This window comes from Thermobia domestica, unplaced genomic scaffold (assembly GCF_964235325.1).
Source record: "Thermobia domestica unplaced genomic scaffold, izTheDome1.hap1.1 HAP1_SCAFFOLD_473, whole genome shotgun sequence".
NCBI classification, from domain to species: domain Eukaryota; kingdom Metazoa; phylum Arthropoda; class Insecta; order Zygentoma; family Lepismatidae; genus Thermobia; species Thermobia domestica.
This window is the reverse complement of record NW_027656183.1, coordinates 130,817-144,000: the sequence shown is the minus strand read 5'-3', so window position 1 is coordinate 144,000 and position 13,184 is coordinate 130,817. Positions and strand designations below refer to the sequence as shown.

Here is a 13,184-nt window from a genome sequence, read left to right as displayed (position 1 = left end):
AATATCAATATCCGAAACTGCCTGATAGATATACTTATCTCAAGTAAGTAAATAGAAATAAATCAAACAGGATGAAAGATGGAGGCCTTTAAAGTAAAACGTAGACAAATTCACCAACTCCTTTAGCCTAGTCGGCCTAAACGTGGGACGTAAAACTCAAAGATTTAATTTCATTTTTACAATGCACCGAGCAGTACAATATACTAGGTGGGTTAGAGTGGGTCACAGTAGTTCACGTCCTGTAGACCCACGACCCACTGACCTACTCACAAATCTCGACGCACTTGATCCACGACCCACTGACCTACTCCATCTGTAGTTCAGAAGTGCTGATTTTAGTTACAATGACCTATTTTTGTTTATGTGGCAGACAAAAAGATTAAATTTGTCAACTAGTTTTGTTGACTCAATTTTTCTTTTGACAAAATTTCAACACCCATCTCTTGAATCTGGCCCATTCAAGAGATTCTGTCATTTGATACTGTACATTCACCGCAAACATATTTATTCAAAATTATATACTAAAAGATAATTTCATATATAGTGGAAATAAAACTTACTTGTGGAACACCACATGATCGTGTTCTGTTAACCATAAATTCAATTTTTGTGATATTATTTGCACCCCAACGGGAAAGTTGGTATCCTAAGCCCCAATATGGTGGTAAGTATGGCTTGCCCACTAATGAAGTATACTGAGAGATAACATCTTCGGGAGTTGGTCCCAAAAAGATGAAAATATCTAATATGCCACCAATTGTTCTATACGTAATAGCAGGATCGTCTGTTAATTGATATTCTGAAATGAAATAAAAGTAAAATTAAAAATAGTAAATCTCAGTTAAACCATTGATAGAATAATTTTCAGAAATTGTTATATGTGTTTACAAGTTAATTGCCATGTAACTGATAAGTGAAATGTTAAGAACTATCATCTATGAAACCGATAGTTTAGAGACTTGGACATTGGGGAAGTTAGAGAAGAAATATTTAGAGAGCTTCGAAATATGGTGTCGGAGGAAGAAGGAGAAGATAAAATCGACAGAGAGAACAACAAACGAAGATGTTTTAAAACGAATAGGAGAGAAGAGGACGCTTCTCTCCACCATCCTTCGTAGAAAGGCCAATTGGATTGGACACATCTTGCGAAGAAATTTTCTTCTTCATACCGCCATAGAAGGAAAGATGGAAGGAAAGCGAGGCACGGGAAGAACATAACAGATCGATTATTTCAAAAGTAGAAGAAAATATTGGGAGTTAAAAGATAAAGCTGAAGATCGAGAAACGTGAAAGAAACATTTCCAAGCCCAAATCTAAAATTGAAAAAAAAAGAAAAAAAAGAAAACTCATTAGTCCCAGGACTAAGTATTTGAAGCCATTAGACCTGTACATTTGGAAAGTTTAATTGGAAAGTTTAATTTTACATTTGTTCACTGTGTCAATATGTTGTCGTATGCATAGAAATCTAATGGCATAATTTTAAAGAATGTTTAGGGAGTATGGTTTATTAAAAACTCCTTTTTATATGTATTCTATCTGTCTGTGTATGCGCCCAGAAGGCACAAAATCTGAAGAACTTCTTAGTGGATATCCATCTTGGTCAGGATGTAGAGAATCAGAAGTGAGGAATTGAGTTTGTTGATCACACTGATCCATCCATTTGATTCCAAGATATAGACAATCAAAACTTGGTTCGTCATTTATTAATATGCTAGTAATTATGGATGTTATCCATGCTTGATAGACTATCCGCAGTGCTATTCAGATTAACGTGTTAGTATAACGTTCAGAATGCAAGATACGAATCTGTCCGTTGAATACAACCCTAAAATAAAACTAAATAATATTCTACTGGACAAATCTAAATTTAAATATTTTCAATTTCCAAATATTCATTCATCTCAAAATATAATTTATTTGGTTTAAGGTAGAATGCTATGTTTTAGGCTAGACTTGGTAAAATTTAGATTGTCAAGGAGGTTATTTTAGAAAAAACAAACCAAATTTCTTGGCATGGTGCACTAAGACACAATTACTTGTTCTAACAAAGAAAAAGAGACTAGAAAGGAGAGAAAAGAGAGAAACTAGGCTAATGCATGGCATATGCTGAGAATTCATATTATAATTACCGATTATTGTGACACAATATTAATAAGCATTACTGGGTGGTGAATTAGTTTTCAGTTCAAAATTCGTTGATCTCGTTAACAGGAGTTTTACTAAGAAGAACAAACAAGAAAATTCAAATATGGTCGTTAATTTTTCGGTAAAGAACATTCTTCGGATACATAGGTTCATTTTCTTTATATGCAGAATTTGAAGCCAAAATATGAATAGAGGAAACTTAAGATTATACTCTTCGGTACTACCTTCTGATAACCGAACATCTATATTATTTGTGAAAAACAGTCATATTTCCAGGAACATCTCATAGAACTATATTAAGGTACGCAAATTTCAGTCCACTATTAGATAACGTGAGCTTTAGCCTTGACCTTCTCTGTTTCTGTTCATTGGTGATTATTTCTTCTACTCTGATTTTTAAAATCTACTCTTTTAGCTTTCAGAATATATAATACACAGAACTCACCCATCGCATGGCTGTTTAAGAATAGAACACCATGAGCACTGCCATCATTCTCAATGACCTCGTAGAAAGGATGGACTCCATAAAGATTTACTACTCTCTGAAAGTACAAATTGGAAAGGTTGTTATATTTAAGTAAAAGAAACTTTAAGCTACTTTTGTAAAAGATTTTTTAAAAATTTTAAACTACACTATTAAGTAAGTTAATCACAAAAAATAAATATGCTGAATCAATCGGATTAATATTTCTTAAAGGGAAAAGTGGAAGCATTTGGTTTCTACGATCAAAATTTAGTTAAAATACACAAATCAATTTTCGGACACCCTTTTACTATTTTGATAATTACTTCCTCAATATTTACGTGACACTACTCATTTTAGGTCATAAGTACTAAACAAGGCTTCATTGTAAAATTACAACTACAGTATTTTTGCTTCCTTTGAACTGACAGTTACGTGCAATAACCTGATGTTTAGATTATGACTAACTGAACTGATGTCTACGAAACAAATTAAGGTAATAACTGTATGAAAGAGTTATAAATCAGTTTTTTGAAATTCTACGAACCTACATATTTTTGTCTTTAAAAAGATTTTATATAGTAACATGTTCAATATGGTAACATTGGGGGATCCGTCTCCTTTAGCCTAACCGGCATATCTGTGGGACGTAAAACTTAAAGATTTCATTTCATATGGTAACAATGGGAACTATATGAGGCAATATGATATATTGCTGTATTGAAGTGACTGATAGCGTAACTTGCAGGTATTGATTGTATTATATTCACAATCTAAGGTACTGCTTCTGAAAAATATTAGCATAATTATTACATATAGGACATTATTTATTAAGTCTAGAGTAATATTAACGTTTAACGGAAAATAATGTCCAAAGAAGTGACAAGTACCAGGCGAACACCTAGAAATTTTTGTTGGGAGGGGTCCTAACTTTGGGGAGATACTACAAGCCAGTACGCCTCTGTAGTATTGAACGGGTATTATTCTACACTTGGAAAAGACAATAACTAATTATAAAATACTTCTATCTATATTTTCAGAAAGAATGACGGAACTAGATTGTTTTTATAAGAGAAAGAGTACAGGTGAAGTGTAAGATTAAATGTTCATGTTAAAACAATCATTTCCCGGTTAAACAAGTATAGTATTTTGAGAAAGTGTACAAATGTATGTTGAGTTTGGAAGTTTTTGCGAGGGACTCTGTACGCGGGAACCCCCCGTAGGTGCGCCCTCGAGTATATATATTCAACATTGATATTCTCTGTCATATATATATATATATATATATATATATATATATATATGTATTACGGTAAATCAAAGTGATGATTAAAAAATAGTATAGTATTATTACTTTAATTGACCACTGACAGTGCTCACCATGAATAAAGGATACCACTTAATTAGATATGTGGTGAATATCGGTCTAAACATCGAGATATGGTCACTGGAATTTTTTTTGGGGGGGGGTTGTAAACATGAGTTGAGAAACATTTTTATTTAAGATTTAGAGGCCTGAGATTTTGGAAATAACAACTTCAGAAATACTGTGTTTAATATTGAGTTAGGAGTTAGGAGTGATAAAACTGCTAACAATGTAAAATCAATTATTGGACAGAATTAAATTATATATACGTGAAACTCTGTATGAAACTTATCCGTAGCTTTCGACAGAAGGAAGGAAAACTTTTTTTTCTTTGTAAGTCTTAGCATTGAGGCTGTACGAAAATCATGTCTTTTATTGAGATGAAACCAGTACTTGAACATAGCCTCGTTATGCTCTTCATTATCACACTAGCAAGTTGATGGTGGCTAGTGAGACATAGCCTAAAAGTATCATTAACTCTTAAATTTATAGTTTTATTTAATTGAAATTTTCTCGAATGGAAGGCTGTATCAGTCGATAGACCACAGGCTGAGCAAAATAACATGCCTGAGGGGAAATATTGATACGTAGTTATCAGAAAAAAAAAGAAAAAGAAAAAGAAAGAGAGAAAGAAAGAAAGAAAAAGAAAAACATGCTTTTGTGACGCTATAAAACGTGGCGTTCATTGACAATAATAATTGACAATGTTTATATAACTTAACAAAATTATTGAAGTGCATGAGATCGCATCTATTATTGTTCATATTTCCCGGACACTCAGAAACTCATTTATCCTCTCCTTTCCTTGTAACAGTACAGAAATATTCCAACCCTCTTTAACTGATAATTACATTCGCATCGCTATAAGGAAAAAGAACTAACACTGTGTTTGTCCGAAAATTAGATAATTTTTCATATTATTATTTGTCCAAAAGACACAAAACCTATTGATAAAAAAAATAACACTTAAGTAATTACCCATACAAAAATAACTATGATACATAATGTAGCCCATTTGCAGCCTTGCAACTACTGGAAGATATTTTGGGATTAGGGCTTATAAGATATTACGTACGTAATTGCAATCTAAAAAAAATATATATATATATAGGTTTTTCTCTGGTTAGGTCTTATTTTCGAGAAAAGACAGTAAATAGTGTAGCTGAATACGTACGTCTACAGGTGGGATCTCGTCTCGTGTAAATAGAGGCCAAGTGGTTCCGTCCAACTCTCTTCGGAATCTCAGATGAGTATCTTCTCCAAGACCATAGATGTTGTTAGAAGCTAATCTTGTGGTGATTGTCAGCAACTGATTGGCAATGGTTAAACCTCCAAGGTCAGTATTGAAAATGCTGCAACAACAGAGAAGAAAGTTGAAGATTTTCTACATTTCAAGTTTTATAAAAGGGTTCATCATTATGTAATAAAGAGCAACCTTAATATTCTCTGTCATATATATATGTCAACCAACCAATGTATTAAATCAAAGTGATGATTTAAAAAAAAATAGTATAGTATATAATTTTAATTAACCATTGAAAGTTTAATAGTCAACGTTAAATGTTTAATGCTCAATGTTTATCACAATACTCAGCTATGGTATTATTCACCATGCATAAATGGACAGTTAATCAGACACTTACATGGTTGTTGTGATGAATATCGGTCTAAACATCGAGATATGATCACTGATAACAAATGATTTTTTTTGGAGTAGTTAACATGAGGCGAAAAACATTTTTATTTAACATTTAGAGACCTGAGATTTTGAAAATAAGAAATTCAGAAATACTGTATTTAATATTAATACAAATTATGAGTTAGGGGTGATAAAACTCCTAATAATATAAAATCAATCCATTTCAAAGATATTCAATGTAAGATTTTACATAAACATAATTGTGCAGTAATCTCATGATTTTAACAGAATTTCACGTTTAGAATCCTAAATAATAATTACCTTTTGATCAATATTGCTTACTTTTCAAACGAATAGGTCGAATACAACCAATATCTACGAACAGAATATCACTGAGTATCAAGGAATATCAATAATAAGAACAGAACCATATATATGCATTTGCGTGTGTTTGTGAAGGGTAAACGTTGAAAAGAAACTAGTACTAAACCGAAATATAATAAATTAATTAATATAATGAATTTATATAAAGTGTTTAACTGCATTTGGCAGTTAAGAAACCATAAAAGAAATCCAAAACTCTGGCATTGATAAACGGGTTAAAGCAAAATAAAGAATGAACAACAATCGAGCCTCAGTATTCACTAGTAAAAAATGACCCAAATGTAGAAAAGAGATTTCCAAATTTCGAGTTGTTGCAATACGAGGTAAGAACTTTAAAAAAAAAAAAAATCCCTGAAGCTAATATTTCTAGGTCACCACAAACATATAGGCTCTCCTCATTCTCTTCCCTTTCTTTCCCTTGCACAGCAAGAATTCTTGGAAAAGTCGATTTCCATACCCCCAAAATTCAAACATTTTAAAAGAATAAAGACAACGTTGGCGAACACAGCTGTATGTAGGAACTGGTTAGTGACATATTTTATTTTGAAATAGAGTACATGGAAGGTAATTATTATTTGTTCGGAGAAAAAATTACAAATATCAAAGTACCAAAATAGAAAAAAAAATGAAATGAAATCTGTCAGTTTTACGTCCCACGATTATGCCGGCTGCGCTAAAGGAGACGGTGATTATGAGAAATGGATGAAATGGTGGAATGAAGAAAGTGGAAGGAAACAGGAGAACCCCAAGAAAACCCCGAGCACGGTGTTTGTCCACCACAAAGTCCACACGGCGCGATCTGGGATCGAACCAGGGACTCCAAGCACCGGAGGTGAACGCTCTACCACTGATCCACCACACCCCCTTAGTACCAAAATAGATTGTCGGAAGTCTTTGGGGAGGAACTTCCCCCTGTCTCCCCTTCCCTAGGCCACTCGTTCCAGTTGATAGTCCTTTCGGAAAGTCTAAGAAATGGAAGAATAATATGAAAATCAATATTAGGGTTGTGGGAACAACAGCCTTGATTACTTGTAACAGGAAAGGATCTACTTGCAATCCCTCGTTTATGCAGCTATATATACTGTCTTAGACTTCAATCAGAAGTAAAGACATTTATGTTCAATGCACAAAGTTCAAACTATGTTCGTTTTCTATGAGACTGACATATTATCAACATTCAAATACTCGTACTAGTTGTTAAGTTAGTAGTAAAACAATCTACCTCACTTCTCTTTTCTTTCCTACTAATTTATCAGTTCTTATAAATCGAATATTTTGTCATAAATTGCTTAAACCTATACTATCTCCATTGGTTTAATTGCCGTTAGAATATCTATCAAAATCAATAGTGGTTAATCTCGAATACACCACATGGTAGAATGCATATGTAGAATATTGAATGTGTCATCTCCTCAGTTATTGCATACGCAAAATTGTATAGTTTACATCCTTTCTCTCATTTCGTGTTGAGCAGTTCTGTTTAGTATTAACTTACTTAGTTCCCAAAAATATAGATAACATTTATCTTTTATGTGCGACATTTAGGAAATATGGGATCGTTGAATAAGATCAGGGGATAATAGTTGTGAATAATCAAAGGCTGTAAGGTTGACTTTTTCTCTTTTTGCTTGTCTCTTCTTAATATTTTCTTAAAGAAGAAGCTTGTATGCGTGTCCGAAAGCAATCAACCATGGGAGTGCACCATTATCTGATCATTCTTTCTTTTCTTTCATCTCTTTGCTGTGTTATGGTGTCAGGCACGGACCTTGTCCTTGTTACGTATATCCTGTGTTTGACTTCTCTTTTTCTGTTTTCCTATCCTTTTCAACGTTCCTTTAATCCTTTTTCTGATTAAATCTTTATATTCATGGTATATTTTGTATTGAGGTTGCAATTTGTGTTTAATAATTCATGAGTTTTCAATTTATGTATACTGTACATGTATATATTTTCATCGGAGAGGTAGGGATTTTTTAAAGTTTGTTTTGTTTTTATTAATCATTGAATTTCGTTCAACGTAATGTACTCCACTATACCTTTTACCAAATTCCAATTATTCATGGCTAAAATTTGCCTTATTGTAAACAACCCATGTCGAAATGGTTTGTGCATTTTATCTATAAATTTTACGTCTTTTTTTTTTTAAAGAAAAGATCATCATTAAAAATAATGTAATCTATCTTTCCAATCCGTCTCTCATGTCAACAGAAATACATCTCTTTCTTTATAATTTGATATTATGTTATTGTTGGTATAGTATTGCAGTTAAATCTATATAATAAAAAAGTTTGGATTACTTATTTCACTCCTCAGCATTTCTGCCGAATTATAATGTTTCAATTAAACATAATCACTGTGCAAAACAATACAATCCTAATCTTAACTATACAGGGTGTTTTAAAACAACGCCGACAACGTTTGGAAGGTGATTCCTGACACCAAGATAAGAAGAAAAGTATAAACCAACCTGGATGCACAAATGCTTGCTTTAGGAGTTATAGGCTGTAGAAAACATGAAAAAATGAATTTTAAAAGTACATTGCTCCAAAATTATGGGACCTACCGTAGTCGGGTCAAGACTTCACTTAGGAACTAATATGTGGTTCCAAAAATACATGTTTCAGAATCCTAAGATACTCATACAACAATTTTTAGAGAGGGAGTTTGGATACGGTCTTATAATTTGAAGTACTCACAAACTACCTCTATAAAAATGTTACGGAAGTACGGAAAGATTCTGAAAAATGGCTATTTGGATAAGGCACATACTAGTTCGTAAATAAAGTCTTGACCCGACTACGGTAGGTCCCATAGTTTCGGAGCTATGGACCTTTGAAGTTCAGTTTTTCATGTTTTCGACTAGGGATGGTATCGAGACGAGACGAGACGAGACTTTGTACAGTCTCGGTCTCGTCTCGGTTGACAAATTACCGTCTCGGTCTCGGTCTCGTCTCGAGTAAAAAATCACCGTCTCGGTCTCGGTCTCGTCTCGGTCAACAGATGCTTGTCTCGATCTCGGTCTCGGTCTCGAGTACCAAATCTCGGTCTCGTCTCGAAAGTCTCGAAAGTCTCGAAATAAATACTGTTAAATTAAAATAGTGAAAGTATTATTCTCGTACAGTCTGTCGTTTCCGCTTATTTTTTCCTTTCATTTTGACATAGAATTATGATATGGTGTACCTCTTCGTAGCTAATTTGCTAGTGCTAATGCTTTCCATGCGCGTATTCCAGGTTCAATGATCAGTGGGTATATCACGCTAAAACTCTAATAGAACCCATATTTCACTTTCAGCAATAGACTTTGTCTCATATAGCCTCAGAACTGCCTATACAATTAAACTCTATTAAATTAACTCCAGTACTATACAGTAGTTTATTTCCTTCCTTTGAATCAGAATTGTTCAATACCTCCTAACGGATAACGCAACACATAGCAGCACGAATGTATTTAATCGTACCGAAATTGAAACTTTACAACTTCTCATTTATTATTCAATACATTCTGCTTTGACTGTCATTTTAAAAACAGAATATAATGTTCATTATCTTAACAAATAGGGTAAATTATTACTACAATATACGTATTTTGTTTGAAATTGATGAAATACTATATTACCGTTTCACACCTCTGTGTTTAATTGACACTTTATAACACGAACGTCGTGAACCTTGTGGTGGTAGCTACTACACTCATCTTTGCTATGTGAGGTCTCGAGTTGGATCACAAAACAAGTTAGATTCAAAGTCTGATGTTTCGCATAGTTCGCGTCTCATTTTAAGTGCATTCTGTTTCTTATACAAGTTCATAAGGTCGTAATGCATTACGTAAGCACATATCCAGTGCCGTAACATAGATTAATCTTATTCCTGAGCTCTCAACGGTGCATGCAATCTTTATTCGAGAAAACTAATCTTGCGTTCATTACGTTGAAATTTCATATTGATTAAAAATTACTTGCGAAACATGGACATACTTATTATATAAGTATATAGGTAATTCGAGTTATCTGTATCTATTTTTTCTCACTCACCAAAACAAGTGATTCTTAAATTTATATTTTTCTTTTGTATTAATTTTCGTAGTTTTGCTGCAACATGATGGATTGAATAGTCAAAAATATTTTTTTCGCTCTATGATTTTCATTAAATTTTGGATCTATTTTTACCCTACCTTACCTAGTAAAAGTTATATATTTAGCTTTGGTTGAGGAACCAGTTTTTCGCTTCTGTAAAATTTCGAAATTATGACTTGGTTTAGTTTACCTCCGAGGTCCAGATATAATAAAATCATCACCATCATCATAATCAACCATTATCAATCCATTGCTAGATGAAGGTCTTTCCAAGTCTTCTCCACAACTATCTAACTTGGGCAATTCTTTTCCAGGTTACTCCTCAGTGGTTCTTGATTTAGTCACACCTTCTTGTATGCGGAGGTTTTCTAGGCTGTTTCTGTCTCGTGGTATCCAGTCTAGAATTGTTTTCGTCCGTCGATCATAATTTCTTCTTGCAATACGTCCAGCACACTTTCCAGCTCATATTAAATTATTTCATTAGCACCTCAGTATTCATTTCTATATATTTGGGCTACAAATACTGTCGTTCGAATTCGCTACTTTCGGAGTACAGACACGTTACTTTTTAATCTTCAGATCTGGCAACACTGACTGAATGATTTAAATCAACACAATGTGAGGACCCCATTTGGTCTAGCGGGTAGCACTCTTGATTTCGGTTCGCGTGGCCCCGAGTTCGATTTCCGGTAGGGGTAAAGTTGAGCGACTGAAGTGGTTCGGATTCCACTATAATCATTAGCTCCACGTCTCCTTTAGCCGCCCTAGCATAACTGTGGGACGTTAAACTAAAAGAAAACAAACCAAAAGTGAACACTGTGTATTACTAACTGTATTCTAAGTCCTTGAATAATTGCATATAGTTATATGGTATGGATCGAGTTTGAGGTGGCCGGTGGTCAAACTAAAGCTAGTGAAATGTAATTAAGGTATGATTAGAACTTTTAATTAAGCACGGTCTTAATTTAAAGTGTACACCAGGCCTCTAAGGCTTAGGGGGAACAACTAGTGTTACTGAAAATGTATCAGTTACATTTAATTTCAGTTACAATTTGCATTTACATGTATTGCTGGAACGAAGACTTAAATGTTAACATCATAAGTAGCCCAAAGACTATGAAAAACGTCGTCTCTTGAAAGCATTCTTGCACCATGAAACAAATTACGAGTAATTTTAAAATATTTTGCAGTTTATCTACGTTATTTGCATATATTTAGAATAATATTTAGCAATTTATTTAAGTGGGCAACACTGCTTAAAATAATGTAACTGCGACTTGTTGTAATTAAAACCACCAAAAACTATTGTTGTAATGTTATAGAAGCAAAGCAAAGCAATAATTATTAAAATTTAATACAAATACGTCATTTTAAGCAGTATAACAATCACTACCACTCTGTTTCTCTGAAACGATTTGAAATAACAATAGTTGTAAATGGCGTTATAAGTCTTTTGGAAGCATCTGCATGAGACGTAATATGTCAGCGCGTTTTCGAAGTAAAGTCTTTAGAAACATTTAAATTTTCCATTTCTTATAAATTTGTTCCTTCATTCATTCGAAATATACTATTCCATGATCATAGTATTTGACGCTAAGATACAATTGATGCGCATTGCACCGTCCATGCCATTTGAGTTATTACAGATCTCCAAAATGTTGATGTTAGTGATACTGTGTTGTCCTTTGTTACACTAGATAATGCATGGGCTATTGTGGTTTTGTTAAATAACTAAATTAGAAATATGTAATATTTTACGCAGCGCAATTTGAGAAAATACAACTTTATTTTGCTTTAGCAACATTGCCTGTTTATCTAGTGATATTGCAGAGTATCAAGAAGAATTTCCCAACTTGGTACAAAATTTCAGCATTTTTAATTACATACATACATACATACATACATACATACATATATATATATATATATATCAGGGCCGTGCTGGGATACTATTGAGGGCGGTGGACAAGTCTACTAAAAGGGCGCCCATACAAACGGGAATATATATATATATATATATATATATATATATATATATATATATATATATATATATATATATATATATATATATATATATATATAGAGAGAGAGAGAGAGAGAGAGAGAGAGAGAGAGAGAGAGACCTCTATATATATACTTAGAAAGAAAGTATAGATGCCTTTCTATATGAAAATCATCATAGTATTTGAAAACAAGATTCTTAAAACAATATTTGAACTCCAAGAGGAACGGGAATGGGGAATCGGGAATGGCGGAAACTCAATAACGATGAACTGCATAATTTTATACCGTTTACAAAAACATTGTTAGGGTCATCAACGGGCCTCAAACGGGCAGGTTATGTAACCAGAATGGAAGAAATTAGAAACGCATTTATAAAAGCTATCCATTGATTTCCGTCCTTAGCCTACTGGACCCAGTTTCTACTTTATATTTTCAATCTCTGCGAGAACCATTTTAATATTGTCCTCCCATCTGCGCCTCTGTCTTCCTAATTTTCGTTTTCCTATTTGGATTTCCAGTTCGAACTTTGAAAGCGTTTGTAAACGGTATAAAATTATGCAGTTCATCGTTATGGAGATTCCGCCATTCCCCATTTCCGTTCCTCTTGGAGTTCGAATATTGGTTTAAGAATCTTGTTTTCAAATACTATCAATCTGCGATTTTCCCTCAGAGTTAGTGACAATGTTTCGCAACCATACAGCACAACAGGAATGATTATCGTTTTATATTTTAAGCTACAAATTCCTCAACAGAATTCGCGACAACAAAAGATTTTTAACTGAATAATAACACGAAATCCCTGCTTTCAGTTGACATCAATTTTTTTTGTGTGTGTGTGATTATGGTTTTGGTCTGTTAATAATGATTCTAGATATTTGAAAGTATCCACTTTGTGGAAAGAAAATATTATTTGGTATTTTAACGCATCCATAAATTGCAGTATTACGATCCCGACAAAGTTCCGTTTATTTAGTTTTCTCTGCATTTACTTTTAAGCCTATATCTCTGCAATCGTTAAGTAAGATTTCTGCATTCCATTCTATTGTTCTATCATCCCCTATTAAATTTACATCATAAGCATACGCCATAACCTGGTAAATAGAATTC

At 33.3% G+C, this 13,184-nt stretch overlaps 1 protein-coding gene across 1 annotated transcript in view; it reads right to left on the bottom strand.

Annotated features, from left to right (window-relative positions):
• Nucleotides 1-560: 560 nt before the first annotated feature.
• LOC145676916 (lysosomal alpha-glucosidase-like) overlaps nt 561-13,184 on the bottom strand; it is a gene marked incomplete at its 3' end in the record, with an annotated part of 136,353 nt that continues 123,729 nt past the window's right edge. Inside the window, 3 exon segments of the mRNA XM_081747690.1 lie at nt 561-799; nt 2,591-2,687; nt 5,149-5,326. Coding sequence (XP_081603816.1) covers nt 561-799; nt 2,591-2,687; nt 5,149-5,326 — 514 coding nt within the window.